Consider the following 16,178-nt stretch of genomic DNA (forward strand, 5'->3'; position numbering starts at 1 on the left):
ATCTGCCTGTCCTTGCTGACAGTCTGACTGCGTGCTATCTTTGCTTTTTTATCATCCATACTATCCTGAATCCCTTCACTCCAGTTCCCACCCTCTGGCCAAATTAGTTTAAACCCTCCCCAACAGCTCTAACAGACCTGCCTGAGAGATTATTGGTCCCCCTTGGGTTCAGGTGCAACCCATCACTTTTGAACAGGTCATACCTCCCCACACCCCTGAAGAGATCCCAATGATCCAAGAACCTGAAGCCCTGCCCCCTGCACCAGCTTCTCAGCCTCACATTAATCTGCCAAATCATCCTGTTTCGTCCCTCACTGGTGTGTGACACAGGCAGCAATCCTGAAATTACTACCCTGAAGGTCTTGCTTCTCAGCTTTCTACCTAGCTCTCTAAATTCTCTTTCAGAACCTCTTTGCTTTTCTTTCCTATGTTATTGGTATCAATGTGTACCAAGACATCTGGCTGCTCTCCCTTCCTCTCCAAAATACTGTGGACACTATCCAAGATGTCCCTGACCCTCGAACCTGTGAGGCAACGTAACATTTGGGTGTCCCGCTCACGTGCACAGAACCTCCTGCTCCCCTGACTATTGGGTTCCCTATCATTACCACTTCCACTTCTCCATCTTTCCCTTCTGCATCACAGACCTATGCTCAGTGCCAGTAACCCGGTCACCGTGGCATCCCCCTGGGAGGTCATCCTCCGTCACAGTATCCAAAGCGGTATACTTATTACTGAGGGGAGTGGTCACAGGGGTGCTCTGTGCTAACTGCCTATTCACATTTCCATTTCCCCTGATAGTCACCCAGTTGCTTGCCTCCTGCAACTTAGGAGTGACTATTTCCCTGTAACTCTGATCGATTATCTTCTCCTTCTCTATCTTACAAGTTGTTGCTCCAGATCCGTAACACAGTCATCAAGGAGTTGTAGCTGGATGCATTTCACACAGAAATAGTTCCCTGGGAGACACTGAGTCTCCAACATCTGGCATGAAGAACACACAACAGTCATTTACTTCACTAGGCACAATAAGAGGAAAAAAAAAGGAACCTAAACAGAAGCTTACCCAGAGCCAACACCTCTTACGAGCCGAAGCCTCCTTTCAGCCATAGTCTGACACTCCTACTCTCACTACTGGCCTACTCCCAACAATGGCCGCCCCGCTGGTCCATTTATACCAACTAGACAATGTTGTCAGTCCCATTGTTTGCTTTTGTCAAATAGCCCTGCAAGTTATTGCTTCAAGCAGCTATCTAGTTTCCTTTTGAAAACCATGATTGATTGTTCCCATCATTGTATAGGTAACGAGTTCCAGACCATCAACTATTTTCTGCCTAGTAAAATATTTTCTTCATACTTACTGATTTCCTCTTAGCCTCCAGTTGTTCAATAAGAACCAGCTTCTCTCAATTTTAGCTGCTATCTGATTCAGTGATTATCTGACTCAGTTGTGAGGGGGATGGACAGCAGATTTTGTGGCCGAGAAGGAGAAGCTGGGATGGTGTGTTGGCTCCCAGTGCTGTGGTCCATAATGTCTCAGGGCAGCTACAGAAGATTCTCAGGAGAGAGGGTGAGCACCCAGGGGTTGTGGTGCTCATTGGCACCAAAGACATGGGTAGGAAGGGGGAAGAGGCCCTGCGCAGTGAGTATGGGGAGTTAGGGAAAAGGCTGAAGAAAGGACCTCCAAGGTAGTAATCTCTGGTATCACATGCTAGTCAGGGCAGAAATAGGACAATAGTACAGCTGAATGAGTGGTTGATGAACAAACGTGAGAAAATCAGCCAATCCAAGCAACACACACAAAATGACTGAGGAACTCAGCAGGCCAGGCAGTGTCCTAGTGGTTAAGTCTTGATGAAAAGTCTCGGCCAAAAACGTTGACTGTACTCTTTTCCATAGATGCTGCCTGGCCTGCTGGGTTCCTCCAGCACTTTGTGTGAGTAGCTGAGGAAGCTGTGCAGGGGGCTGGGTTTCAGATTTCTGGATCATTGGGATCTCTTCTGAGGAAGGTATGATCTGCACAAAAAGGACAGCATACACCTGAATGTGAGGAGGACCAATAACTTTGCAGGCAGGTTGGCTAGAGCTGTTGGGTAGGGTTTAAGCTAATTTGTCAGGTTGAATGGAATCAGAGTGGCTGAGGGTGGGACAATTGGTATAAAGTCAATGCATTGTGTAGTGAGACTGTGAAGAAAGACAGGCAGATGATAGGGCAAAACTGCTGTCCATGGGATGATTTGAAGTGTAACATAAGGGTGAAATTGCAAAGGATGATGAATACAGGACTGAAGATGTTATATTTGAATGCATGCAGTATACAGAATAAGGTAGATGATCTTGTAGCGCAGTTGGAAGTTGGCAGCTATGACATTGTGGGCATCACTGAGTTGTGGCTGAAAGAAGATCATAGTTGGGATCTTAACATCTAAGAATACACATTGTATTGGAAGGACAGGTAGGAAGGTAGTGGGGATGGGGTGGCTCTGTTGGTTAAAAAAAGAAACAAATCCTTAGAAAGAGGTGACATAGGATCAGAATCCTTGTGGATAGAATTGAGAAACTGCAGGTGTAAAAAGACTCTTGAAGGGAGTTATATACAGCAGCCAGGATGTGTGTTATAAATTCCACCAGGAGATAGAAATGGCTGTAATAATGTTACAATAGTGATGGGGATTTCAATATTGAAGTTGATTAGTGCCGGATCCCAGGAGAGGAAATCTGTAGAATGCCTACGAGATGGTTTTTTAGAAGAACTTGAGGTTGAACCTACTAATGTAAAAGCAATTTTGGATTGAGTGTTGTGTAATGAACCAGATTTGACAAGATAAAGCAATCCTCAGGAAGCAATGGTCATAATATAATCAAATTCACCCTGCAGTTTGAAGGGAGAAGTTAAAGTCAGATGCATCAGTATAGGGAGTTACAGAGGCATGAGGGAGGCGCTGGCCACGGTTGATTGGAAGGGGTTACTAGCAAGGATAATGGTAGAACATCAGTGGCTGGAACTTCAGGAGTGATTTGGAAAGCATAAGAAGTGTATTCTAAAGGGAGGATGAAGCAACCACGGCTGACAAGGAAGTCAAAAACGGCATAAAAACAAAAGAGAAGGCATTATAATGCAGCAAAAATTAATGGGAAGTTAGAGGACTGGGAAGCTTTTAATAATCAACAGAAGACAACCAAAAAACCCATAAGGAGAGAAAAAATTAAAAATGAAGGTAAGCTAGCCAAAGATGATACCAGAAGTTTTTTCAGATATATAAAGAGTAAAAGAGAGGCAAGAGTGGCTGTTGGGCAGCTGGAAATGAAGCAGAGAGGTAGTGATGGGGACAAAGAAATGGTGGATGAATTTGATAAGTATACTGTGTCAGTTTTCACTGTGGAAGATGCCAGAAATTCGAGTGTAAGGGGGCAGAAGTGAGTGTAGTTGCTATTACTTAGGAGGTGCTTGGGAAGCTGAGTGGTGTGAAGGCAGATAAGTCACCTGCATCGGATGGACTACACCCCAGGGTTCTGAAAGAGATTGCTGAAGAGGTTGTGGATAGTAATGATCTTTCAAGAAACACTTGATTTCGAATGGTCCTGGAAGACTGGAAAATTGCAAATGTCGCTCCACTCTTTAAGAAGGGAGGGTGGCAGAAGAAAGGATATTATATGCCAGTTAGCCTGAATTCAGTGGTTGTGAAGGTGTTGGAGTCCATTGTTAAAGATGACGTTTCAGGATACTTGGAGGCACAAAGGAGAGTCGGTGAATGTTGTTTACTTGGATTTTCACAAAGCCTTTGATATAGTGCCACACATGAAGCTGCTTAACAAGCTAAGAACCCGTGGTATACAGGAAAGATATTAACATGGATAGAAGACGGGCTGACTGGCAGGAAGCAAAGAGTGGGAATACAAGGAGCCTTTTCAGGTTGGCCCTCAGTGACTAGTGGTGTTCTGCAGGGACTGGTACCACTTGGGACCATGTCTTTTCACATTATGTCCATGATTTGGATGATGGAATTGATGGCTTTGTAGTGAAGTTTACAGACGATACAAAGCTAGGGGGAGGAGCAGGTAGTGTTGAGGAAGCAGGGAGTCTGAAGAAGGACAAGGACAGATTAGGAGAATGGAATATAGTACGGTCATGCACTTTGGTAGAAGGAATAAAGATATAAACTATTTTCTAAATTGGGAGAAAATTCAAAAAATCAATGGTGCAAAGGGATTTGGGAATCATTGTGCAGGATTCCTCAAATGCTAACGTATAGGTTGAGTCAGTGGTAAGGAAGGCAAATGCAAAAGTTTTCTTTTTGAGAGGACTAAAATATAAGAGCAAGGATGTGATGCTAAGGCTTTACAATGCATTGGTCAGATCACATTGTGAGCAGTTTTTGGGCCCCTTATCTAATAAAAGTTTCAGAGGAGGTTCACTAGAATGATTTTGGGAATGAAAGGGTTAGAAGAATGGGAGAGGGGCGTTGTTCATTGAAATTTATCGAATATTGAAAGGCCTAGACAGAGTGGATGTTTACTATAGTGGGAGTCTAGGACCATAGGACACAGCCTCAGAATAGAGGTCATCCAGTTAAAATAGAGATGAGAAGGAATTGTTTAGCCAGAGCATGGTAAAGGTGTGGAATTTTTTGCCACAACAGCTTTGGAGGCCAGGTCATTGAGTATATTTAAAGTGGAGTTTGATCGATTCTTGGTTAGGGCATCAAAGGTTACAGGGAAAGGGAAGAGAATGGGGTTGTGACGGATAATGGATCAGCCATGATGGAATGGCAGGATGGACATGGTGGGCTGAATGGCCTAATTCTGCTCCTGTGTCTTCTGGTTGTGATCAAAACTCCCTCAACTTTGTGCACCAAGGAGAACCTCATCTGCAGTCTAATTTCATAACAGAATTTCTTTTTGGCTTCCACCAATTTGCCAATCAATCAGTCTATCTGTTTTCTTTACTATACTTACAAATTTTGTCATCTAAGTATTGGGGACAAGGACCACTACCTATTAAATGCTTCCAGTGGCATGCATCTCAAATAGCCTCTGACAACAAAGTCCAGCTCCTGGGCGAAGGTGGGTTACTAGTGCCTGAAAACCAGTTGCTTCTAGCAGTTGGGGCTCATCAGCTGTGGTTGGCAGCTCATCTAGGAAAAGAAAAATTGATCTCAAACCTCCCACTGCTTTACAGCCATACCCACTCACGGGGAAGGCTTTGGGAGTGAATCCTGAGGAAAAATCCGGAGCTGGAGTCCGCGAGGTAGTCCTATATCGAGTTTAACACTGACTGACAACTGCGACGCTGCGGATGCCAAACTCTGTCAGTTTCTGTCATTCCTTTGGATTCATCAACTGCTTGGGGAGGGGGAGCCTACTACATGGGCAACAGCTTGTTCTCCATATCATATTGCCCTGGCTTGTGTATTATGAAGGTAGCTGGGATGTAACATCCATGGTTGACCCTAACCAATGAAGGACCTCAGGTGGTCCTAGGAACACAGGCATTTGCCATCCTCTGCTCTGAGAAATATCCATTTATCGCTGCTCCCTACTTTCTGGCTCTATGCCAATTACTAATCCCTGTAGCTGCAGACTTTTTAATAACTTGGCACTCAGTTTTGCTTAACCAGCCTTTCATGTGGGACTTTACAAACACCATCTACTAGTGACCCTTCATTAACTTTCTGGGTTACCAGAACAAGAGATTCAGTTAGTTGCTTTTGACTAGTACGTACTCGCTTCTAATCATTAACTTGAACTTTTTGAAGTGCCTATTTTTAAGAGCAACTAAGGTTAGGTTAACTGTTACCATACATGTATTTATAAAAAGGTCTTGTATCTACTGCTTTCTGTTCCTCCTGTCACCTTTTTGGTAGCCATGTAGGATACAAATATTACAGCAGTGTGTTTGGCAACCACCAAACTTTCTGATGCATCTTTTTGCTGAGGAAACATCTGGATCAAGTGGTTAATTTATGTTAAACAGATCCAGCCTTTCTAGAACTTGCTCCTACACATTCTGTTACCTCCCCAAAGTAATTTACTGGCAACATGCTCTTCCTTAGTAAAGACTGGAGGAGTATTTATAACCTTTTATCCTCATCAGCCTCAAATCTGGTCTTACTACTCACTACTGATGTGCCAATAAAGGACACTTTTGTTCTTTTCTGTCAATTGTTGTGCTCTCAATTTGTTTTGCAGCTTAATTTATTTAGCCTAGGTCTCATTGCAGTTATTCACCTGTTTTATATACCATCTGATTTCATCTGCTATTCCCTTTATCATTCAGGGAGATCTGTGGGAATGTAGCTATTTCTACCTGAAACACCTGCTTGACAGTACTGCTAGTTTTACATACCAGTGGTTCAATGTCTTTCCAATGCAGATTACTTCTCATTCCACTGTATTTATCCCACCTCCAGTTAAGTAGTTCTGCTTCAGATTGCTCTTAATCTCTTTCCAATATTAAACTTTATCACTTCAGGCTTAGCTTGCTTGACGCATCGTATTCCCCAGGGCCAGATCCGAATGTATTTAGTTCCTTGTTGGGTCAGAAAGATACTGAACAATTAATCTCCTGGACACATTTCAACAGATCCCTGTCCTTTGTTGCCCTTTACTCTAATTATCCCAATCAATAACACAGCCTTTTAGTTCTGGGAAATATCTGTAATTTCTCTGCAGATTTGCTGTGTTATCTTGGCCTGTGGAATACTCCATTAGTGCTTTCCTGCTGCTACAGAAAATGGGCAAAGGATGCACCAATTCTTAAGTAATTCTGCAAAACATCCCCATTCTTCCTTCTCAGAATCAAATTTACTATCACTGTCTTGTACGACTTGTAATTTGTTGTTTGGCCCACAAAGGCATAAAATCACTAAAACTACAAAGTAAATAAATAATGCAATAAAGGAATAATGAGGTGTTTTTAATGAACCACTCAGAAATGTGACGACAGGGCATCTTTGAAGCTGCTGCTGTATCATTGAGTGTGGCATCTTCAAGTCCTATGCCTCCTCCCTAACAGCAGTAACCAGAAGAGGACATATCCTGGATAGTAAGGGTCCTTAATGATGGATTTCACCTTCTTGAAGCACTACCTCTTGCAAATATCCTCAAGGGTTGTACCCAAGATGGAGCTGGCAGATCTAGTGCTCAGTCTTTTCTGAGCCACATTTCAATTACTACCACAACATTATAAAATTAATTGGTATTATATGTGTAGAATCCTACTCGTACCTCCAGTTCACCAATCTTATTTGCACAACAACTACAAGTAAAGTCCTAGGTAAGTTGTAATGTGGCAGTAAGTTTTGTATTTCATGATAGTGTTGGTCTTCAGTTTAATATGTGACACTCATTCTTTTGTGCATCTTATTCCTCTTGTACTGCAGTGTGCAGTCTGCATAGACGGGTGTCTATCCCATATCTAACCATAATTGACAACCTCCCCAACACGGATATTGCTTAGTCCATTAAAAATGGAAACTTTCTGGTGTGACTAAGTCCCTGTAAATGGCTCAAGCCCTTCAGCCTGCACCTTTGTCATGCATTGATCAACTTACCATTTTTCTAGCCAAATTGGTGTCCAGATTATTCCCCATGCCGTTCACTAAGAATTTATGAGCAGGACACTCAAAGACCCTGAGTTTGAGTTCAAGCAGCTGGAGGCATTCCTATACATTGCCCTGAATTTCTCTAATTGTGCTTGAATTACAATGAATAAATGTTGAGCATCACTCCTCCTTACGTAAATAATATATTAATTGATTAAGTGTCACATTGTAATATATGAACTTTACCCAGCTAAATTTCTTTAGCTGGGGGTGGTGAATCTGTAGAATTTATTGCCACAGATAGCTGTGGAAGCCAAGTCATTGTGTATCTTTAAAGAGAAGGTTGATAGCTTCTTGAATAGTAAAGGAGTCAAAGGTTATGGGGAGAAGGCAGGGGAATGGCTTTGGGAAGGATAATAATATGAATAAATTGTGCAGCAGATTTGCTGAGCTGAATGGCCTAATTCTACTGTCTTATGGTTTATTATAGTCATCCTTTCTTCCTACCACCACCTGCTAGCAGTCATGCATGGGGCACTATTTGTTTTGGAGTCCTGGACTAATTTAAGTGGAAAATCATCATATTGTGAAATAAAGTAGTTGTGGTACAATTAGTTGCACAAGGCTGTCACTGTATTTCCTTCTAAATATGCATAAATTAAACTTAGATTAGCTGTCATGTGAAAATGTTAAATAACTTAATTGTAGAATATAAAAAGTAACTGAACTGTATCTTTCCTCAAAATACAACTTTCTTGCAGAAAACGGATCTGAGACAGCAAGTCGTGCCCAAAATGGCCACCAGCAATCAGATATTTTCAGCAAGACAGCAATGCCTTCTAGTTTGAAAAATTCAATCAATGCAGCTGTTATTTTCATTGAATTTCTTAAGGAACTTGCAGCAATTGCACAAGAACATTCCATCTTATCTCATTCTTCTCTTGTGGACTGTGAAGAATAAGAGTTAACTAGTTTGAATAAATGTTTAAAACAAATGTTGCATTCTCCTTTTAAAATTTTCTTTCCAAAACATTTCTACCAAGCCTTAATAAAAAATGAAGAAGATCGGGGGGAGAGGGGAGTGGTCTATTTTATATAAACAAAATGAAAAAAATCTTAGCTGAGCTCAGCATTTTCATGAAAGTTTGTTTTTAAATGTAGTCACCTTACTTTTGGAATAGACAAAATGTCTGTCTATGCAAGCTGTACATGAATTGTTCTGGAAACAGAAATATTTTATTTTAAAAGGGTATTGTATTTTTGAGGCTATTTAAATAACCAGTACAATCTTTTGGCTGTTGGTAGCATTAAGAAATGCACAGCTGATTCGATTCTTCTATTCATATTCTGTGACATTACACTGTAAAAACAATAACACCAAAGACCAAGTGTGAAAGTAGCAATATCTGCCTTGAAGATATTGGAAGGGGTTGGGAGGGGGAAATCAATCTTTCCATTTGAACAATAATTTCCTCTTTTTTTTCTGGAACAGCCTTAATGCACATTTGGAGCTTCATGACAATGTATTTTTTTAACAAATGAAATAAAAGTTGAGCATGACTTGGAAGCAGAAAAGTAACAATCACAAAAGCATAACATTTGTGGATATCCTGATACTGTTTCATGCGATAAAAATTGTTGCATGCAATGTTGGTGGTAACAGTTTATTGTTGGTGTTGAAGTCACCTTGACATTATTTCCTTTTGTAAGATCAGTAGGTATTAGTAACAAAGTTCTAAAAGATATTTAAATATATAAGTCTGAAGTGGAGTATTTCTGGCTTTATAAAATGAAAATATTTTTATTGCATCTAGATGCTTCTCCAGAATTGAGGGTTATTGGTATTTATAAATATGCAAAGATTTTTCTGAAGAGCAAAATAACTTATTAAAATATTCTGTGAACTCAGTAAAAATCTCGTGTCTGTATAAAGTACCAACTTAAGTTCTCTACTTACTAAGTAACATTTACTTTAAAGTGGCTTGATTTCAAAAATTAGTTTTACAAAATTCAGTAGAATGTTTATTATTTTACGTAAGTAAAATTTAAAACCCGATTTGAAAAAGCAACTTTCTCAGCCACAAATGTAATTTTATGATAATGCAAGTACTTGAATTAACTGGGCACACTTGTGTCATCAGTCAGAGGAGTAGAAGAGATCTCATTATTCTTGTGCCAGCTTTTCAATCAAAAGGGAATTCTAAGAGTGGTTTCAAGCATAAACTCCCATCAGTCCAAGTTCATTGCAAAATAACTTCTGTGAATAGAAATCCCATATTGAATCTCAGCCCCTAGGTTCACTTCAGGCAACTTTGTAGAATAGAACAGATCTGTATTCAGTTGATATCAATGCACAACTGTGACCAACAATCAAACAAAAAGAATGGTTGTCACTCCAATAAAAAAAACTCAGCTACATCTTTTAATCTATTTAAATAGTCGGATTTATTGAAAATTATTTTTCCTATAACAAGTACATAATCCTATCACAATTTATCATGGAAGAGATAAACATATCTGAGCAAATAATGCAGATAGCATCAGTAACTTCCCAGAATCTCTGGTGCTTGTCTGATGAACTCAAAATGTCCTAGTGACATCAGAATAAACCCCCTGCAAATGCATAAAGTCAAATCTGAGTGATCCCAAGCAACTCTGGAAATAAGTCTTGCCATCAATCTTGATTTGTATGGTGTATCTTTAAAGACAACTTCTTTTCTAAAATAGCTTTCACCTGGATGGGGGATGTACAACCACGTGTTGCTCTCTGAACCTGGCCAATCAGTTTATTTACTACTTTCCAGTTTCCTCGCTGTATTTCAGAAACCTGTAAGTGAAAGGGAAAGCTATGTAACTAATGTAAACCAGCTTAAATAATGCTTTTACTTGCTGGATCAATTTGGAAATTTTCTTAGCTACTCAGCCTACTTAATAATGATTAATATTCCCAAGGTTCCCAAAACTATCAATTTCAACTTAATTTTTCAGATTTTGCAGACAATGGCTGATTATCATATACATTTGCCTTTTCTTGAACAGGAGAAAAGCATAATTCTATTCAATATTAAAATACAATTCTATGTTGCTCTATTAATCTGCTGAATTTAAATCAAAGTTCGAAGTACATATATGTCACCATTTACAACCCTGAGATTCATTTTCTCTCAGGCATACTCAATAAATCCAATAACTATAATAAAATCAATGAAAGACCACACCAACAGGGTGCAAAATACAAAAAGAGGGGGGAAAATAATAAATAAATAAGCAGCAAATATTAAGAATGTGAGATGAACAATCCTTCAAGGTGAGTCCATGGGTTGCGGAAACAGTTCAGTGATGGAATGAGTGAAGCTATCCCCTCTGGTTCAGGAGCCTGATGGTTGAGAGATAATAACTCTCCCTGCACTGGCAGTGTGAGTCCTGAGGCTCCTGTACCTTCTTCCTGATGCCAGCAGCGGGAAAAGGACATGACCTGGGTGCTGGGGGTCCGATGAATGTTGTTTTTCTGCGTCAACACTTTTGATTCAGCCTACAACAGTGGTGGCATCAGCAAACAAATGCAGCACTGGAACTGTGAGTGATTAGCCACACAGTCATAAGTGCAAAGCAAGTACAGCAATGTCTAAGCACACAGCCTTGTAATGCATATTGCCAATCCGAACGGACTGTGGTCTCCAAGTGAGGAATTCCAGGATCCAATTGCACAAGGAGGTATCGAGGCCAGTCTTGAAGCTCACTGGACTTACTTTGGATCCAAAAATGAAAACAGATTTTACACTATACTATTATTCTAATACTCCAATGATCCAGCACCTTTACCCCTTTGTTGGTACCAGGCTATCAAATTTTCTGGACATTAACCCGTAAATACACAACATATTAAAATGATGCTACACTGCAAATACTAGGAAGAGATACAGGGCTGAAGAAGGAGTCTAATAGAAGACAGTAGGCAATGCAAGAAAGGGAAGGAGGGGAACCCGATGGGAGTGATGTGCAGGTGAGAGAAGGAGTGAGGAATTGAAAAAGAGGAGGGAGTGGGAAAAATTATCGGAAGTTGAAGAAATTAACATTCACATCAGTTGGAGGCTACCCAAACCGAGTATGAGATATTGCTCATCCAACCTGAATTTGGCCTCATCACGGTGGTAGAGAAGGCCACAGACAGACATGTCAGAACAGGAATGGTAAGTCAATTGGAAATGGACAGCCACTGGGAAATCCTGCATCATGGTGGGCCCCAATCTGCTTATAGTTTCACTGGTGTTGGAAACCACACTGGGAGCACTGGATACAATAAATAAACCCTAACAGACTTGCAGGGGGTGTCATCTCACCCAGAAGAGCTGTTCTGAGCCCTGAATAGTGGTAAGGAGGAGATGTGGAGGGGCAAGTGTAGCATTTGTCACAATTGCAGGGTTAAGTGCCAGGAGGGAGATCAGTGGGAAGGACAAGTAAACACAGAAGGAACAGAGTGCAATCCTTACATATCCACCTGGCTTCACCCAACAGCTGCCAGCTTGTACTTCTTCCCCTCCTCCCACCTTATTATTTCGGCTTCTTCATCCTAATGAAAGGTCTCAACTCAAAAAGTCAACCATTAATTTCCCTCCATAGGTGCTGCCTGACTTCCAGTGCTCCTCCAGCAGTTTCAAGGATCAAAGTACATTTATCATGAATGTGTGCAATCTTGAGATTCATCGCCTTACAGGCAGCCACAAAACAAAGAAACCCAATGGAACCCATTAAAAAAAGACCATCAAACACTCAACGTGCAGAAAAAGAGATTGTGCAAACAATAAAAGTAAATAACGTTCAGAGCAGAAGTTCACAACCACGAAAGCAGTCACAGCTGATCCAGGAGCCTGACAGTTGCAGGCCACAGCCTCAGTTCAGCATGGAGACGAGTAAAATAAAGAGCAGCAAGCTGAACATCAGCCTATTCATTGCCTCTGGCCCTGACACCCTGACCTTTGCAATTTAGCCCAACGCTTAAATCAGTTAAACCTCGGTCATTCCTCACTCTTGGACCTGGTCCCTGCCACTTCGACTTGTGAATTACCTCATGAGATTTCACACAAATGGTTGAACAGCAGCCAAAAATATTAACTTACTGAATTCTCTTTACATCCCATGTACAAGTGAATACAGTAAGAAACCAGTCTGCCTGCACAATTTAATGGTTAATTCCAATTCTCACCTCTACTAAATTGTGAAGTTGCTGAATGCAGCCAAACATTTCCCACCAGTAACAGATGAAAGTTTGTATCTTAGATCAATTGTAAATATGCCAGGTTGGCTAATTTAAACATTGCTTTCAGAGAACCAAGCACAGAAAGAACCAAGTTTCTTTCTCTGGTAAGAGGAAACATGGTCACATTTTCATGGCAACATTCAGGAAATGGCAGTTCACTTGCAGCTTCTGCTCTCTACTACAGTGAGTCATCGAAGTATCCGCCTGACGCACTGCCAGAGAGCTCCCTCTAGTGTTGAAATAGGAATCAGAATCAGATTTATTATCACCGGAATGTGATGTGAAATTTGTTAACTTAGCAACAATTCAATGCAATATATAATCTAGAAGAAAGAAAAAATAATAATAATAATTAAACAAATCAATTACATTACACATATATTGAATAGATTAAACAAAGTGCAAAAAACAGAAATACTGTATATTAAAAAAGTGAAGTAGTGTCCAAGGAATCAATGTTCATTTGGGAATCGGATGGCAGAAGGGAAGAAGCTGATCCTGAATTGCTGAGTGTGTGCCTTCAGGCTTCTGTACCTCTTAGCTGATAGTAACAGTGAGAAAAGGGCATGCCCTGGGTGCTGGAGGTCCTTAATAATGGACGCTGCCTTTCTGAGACACTGCTCCGAAGGTGTAAGGTCTAAGAAATGCCTTTGACTCTGTCAAGCAGAGAAGGATACAGAATTCTTTATTGCAGGCTGAGATCCTACACAGTCAATCCTACGACAGACAAAAGTCAAGGAAGGCCATCTACCTTCTCAGTCTTCCTTGTAGCAATACTGTACCTAACCTCCAACAAGCTTTCATTTTGAGTGCTGTTTATCTACAGGAGATGTGGGACATGATACACAAACCTAACTCAATGACAGTACTCAAACAATGGTTGCACATGTGAATATTCAGACACCAAGCTCATTCAATGAAGTGTATGAAAACCAGGTCTCAAATATCTGGAAGACCAAAGTTCGTTCCAAACCTGCATTCAATACTGTAACATAAAGCAATTAAGATTTGCGGTCAGAGTCCAGCAAGCATTTTACATACCTCAGGAGCCATCCCTCTATGAAGGCAGGCATTGATTACCATCACATTGATTACACCAGAATAGCGTTTGGCTAGCCAAGCAAAAAGTTGTTCCAAAGATTGAGACATCAAACCTAGCACCTAGCTCAGGGGCATTCTTGCAGCAGAGATCTCCAGCCTGTACCTCTTAGAGTCATGCATGACCTACAGCATTGACCTCAAATCACTGGCGAAATAACACAATGCTGTATTTGCAAAATCCAAACCGAAAGCTTGAGCTGGCCTGGAAATTAATTGCACTGCTATTCCTCAAGTAATTGCTCAAATGCAGTTATATGGGTTATATGATGCTGGAGAGGTTCCGGTAGTTTTTCCATGTTTTTCTCCCTTATTCAATAAAGAGTATGATGTTTTACTTCACAAAGTACAAGCAGGTTCACCTCTGAGCACACGGGCTATTGCTGCAATAATTCAGAGGCATTTGGAAGCTGACGTTCAAAAATTTGCTCTACAGAATTTGGGATACAAATGGATGAGACAATTGCAAGACAATGAGGCATTGCTAATGGCATATGTACGGTTCATCAAAAATTGAAAAGTTTGAAGAGATTCTCTTTTGTAAAAAGCTAAAAACAATTGAGGATAAAAGTATTCACATTAGGAACATGATTTCTTGTGCAACAGATGGAGCACCATAAATGACAGGCCGCCATGCTGGTTTAGTGTCATTTATGAAAGCAGAAATTCCAAGTCTGTTTGCAATCCACTGTGTAATTCATCATCAACACCTTGCAGCCAAAAACCTCAGCCAGACTTTCTTCAAGCATGACTCTTGTAATATCTGCTGTCAACAAAATTAAAGCTGATCCATTACATAGCAGAAGATTTTGTCAGTTATACCAAGATAACAATGAAGAGTCTGAACGCTTCCTTCCTCACACTGAAGTGCATTGGCTGCTGCTTAAAACATTTCCTTGATCTTTCTGATACTGGTTGAATTTTTGCTCAAAGTTGACAAGAGCTTGGGAAACAAGACTGAACTTCTACATGGAGATTTGGTATAACTAGCCGATTTGTATGACAAACTAAGCACGCTAATATGAAACTGCAGGGTGAGGATTTCGATTTAATCCAAGCAAAAAGTACAGTGCCCTCTTTTGTAGGAAAATTGGAAATATATAAGCAAAACATTGGGAGAAGAACGTTCTCATAGTTCCCCTGCATGGAAAGTATGGCACTCTCTTTCACAGATGGTGATTGCAAGAGTACTGCTTACACCTGCAGTCACTGAAGAAGGATTTTCAGAATTGACTCAGGAATTGAACAATCTGGAAATTCCAGACTGGGTAATTAACTCATTTCTTTGCAAGGTGGAAGAACAGGAAGAGAGCTTCTAAGAAGAAATGATCAAAATTCATCATGATGAGAAAACAAAAAGCTTTTCAAAAATGTCAGCTTTTATGGCATTTGGCTATACTGTCATACGAAGTTTCCTGATCTTTGGAGAAGAGCCAAACTGCTCTTCATTGCATTTCTATCCTTCTACCTTGTTGAAAGGTAGAAAAACAAACCGCTTGGGCATTGTTATACGTGGAGGCTTCAGGGTTTTCCTGGGAATGAGATATTTTAACTTTTACTAAAAACCTTCAAGCTCAATGATCACTATGATATTGAAGCTGCTGTACAGTGCACAGGTACTGTGTCAGCTAGGTTTAAAGACAAACAAAAAATTTAAAGCAGAATCATTTTTCTCATGTTAGAATATGGTAGACATGTTTTTACACTATGGAGCACTGGAAAGTATTTTGTGCCTAAGAGGAGCATTGGCAACTATGAAAGTACTTTGGAGGAGGGGGCATTGGACTAAAAAAGGTTGGAAAATGCTGCCGTATGTGTAAATGGACAGTGGCAAAATGAAGCAGGAAGAGAGTGATTTTCAATTTATCTAACCATACACAACTCTTCAATCTTGACTCTAACCATCTTTCATTTCAAAAAGAAACAAAGCCACCAATCATTATGTTAAAAAAATGGCATAGAAGAATGACAAATCTCCAGGGCTGCATGGTTTCCATCCCATTGTTTTAAAGGAAATAGCTGAGAACATTACAGATATGTTAAGTATAATCGTCCAAAATTCTTAATTTAGGAAGTGCGCTTATAAATCATATATTTATAAAACTTGTTTAATTATCAATCTTGGCTAGAGAGAAAACCATATACTTTAATATTTGTGCACAGAATTGAGGCTAGAATGTTTGAATACTTTGAAAAACTTTAACAGGGAGTCACTGTAGAATTTGTAAAGGGTTATTCTACCTGACAAATTTAACTCAGCTTCTGAATAAATTGCAAAA

At 40.2% G+C, this 16,178-nt stretch overlaps 2 protein-coding genes across 9 annotated transcripts in view; one reads left to right on the forward strand and one right to left on the reverse strand.

Annotated features, from left to right (window-relative positions):
- Positions 1–9,809, forward strand: part of fhip1aa (FHF complex subunit HOOK interacting protein 1Aa) — a 151,190-nt gene extending 141,381 nt beyond the window's left edge. For all 5 annotated transcript variants that reach the window (XM_059965028.1, XM_059965025.1, XM_059965027.1 and 2 more), the window contains one exon: positions 8,306–9,809. In XM_059965028.1, coding sequence (XP_059821011.1) covers positions 8,306–8,505 — 200 coding nt within the window. In that variant the 3' untranslated portion in view covers positions 8,506–9,809. The remainder of the gene's footprint in view (positions 1–8,305) is intronic.
- The window catches only part of gatb (glutamyl-tRNA(Gln) amidotransferase, subunit B), a 64,925-nt gene that overhangs the window by 8,476 nt on the left and 40,271 nt on the right, over positions 1–16,178 (reverse strand). For 2 of the 4 annotated variants that reach the window (XM_059965030.1, XM_059965031.1), the window contains exon 13: positions 10,279–10,371. The exons of 1 other annotated variant lie outside the window; for it this stretch is intronic. In XM_059965030.1, the coding sequence (XP_059821013.1) occupies positions 10,279–10,371 (93 nt within the window). Of the gene's footprint in view, positions 1–9,989; positions 10,372–16,178 lie in introns of those variants that run through there. One more of the 4 variants, XM_059965033.1, reaches the window with a different exon arrangement.

Source organism: Hypanus sabinus, chromosome 3 (genome assembly GCF_030144855.1).
Source record: "Hypanus sabinus isolate sHypSab1 chromosome 3, sHypSab1.hap1, whole genome shotgun sequence".
NCBI classification, from domain to species: domain Eukaryota; kingdom Metazoa; phylum Chordata; class Chondrichthyes; order Myliobatiformes; family Dasyatidae; genus Hypanus; species Hypanus sabinus.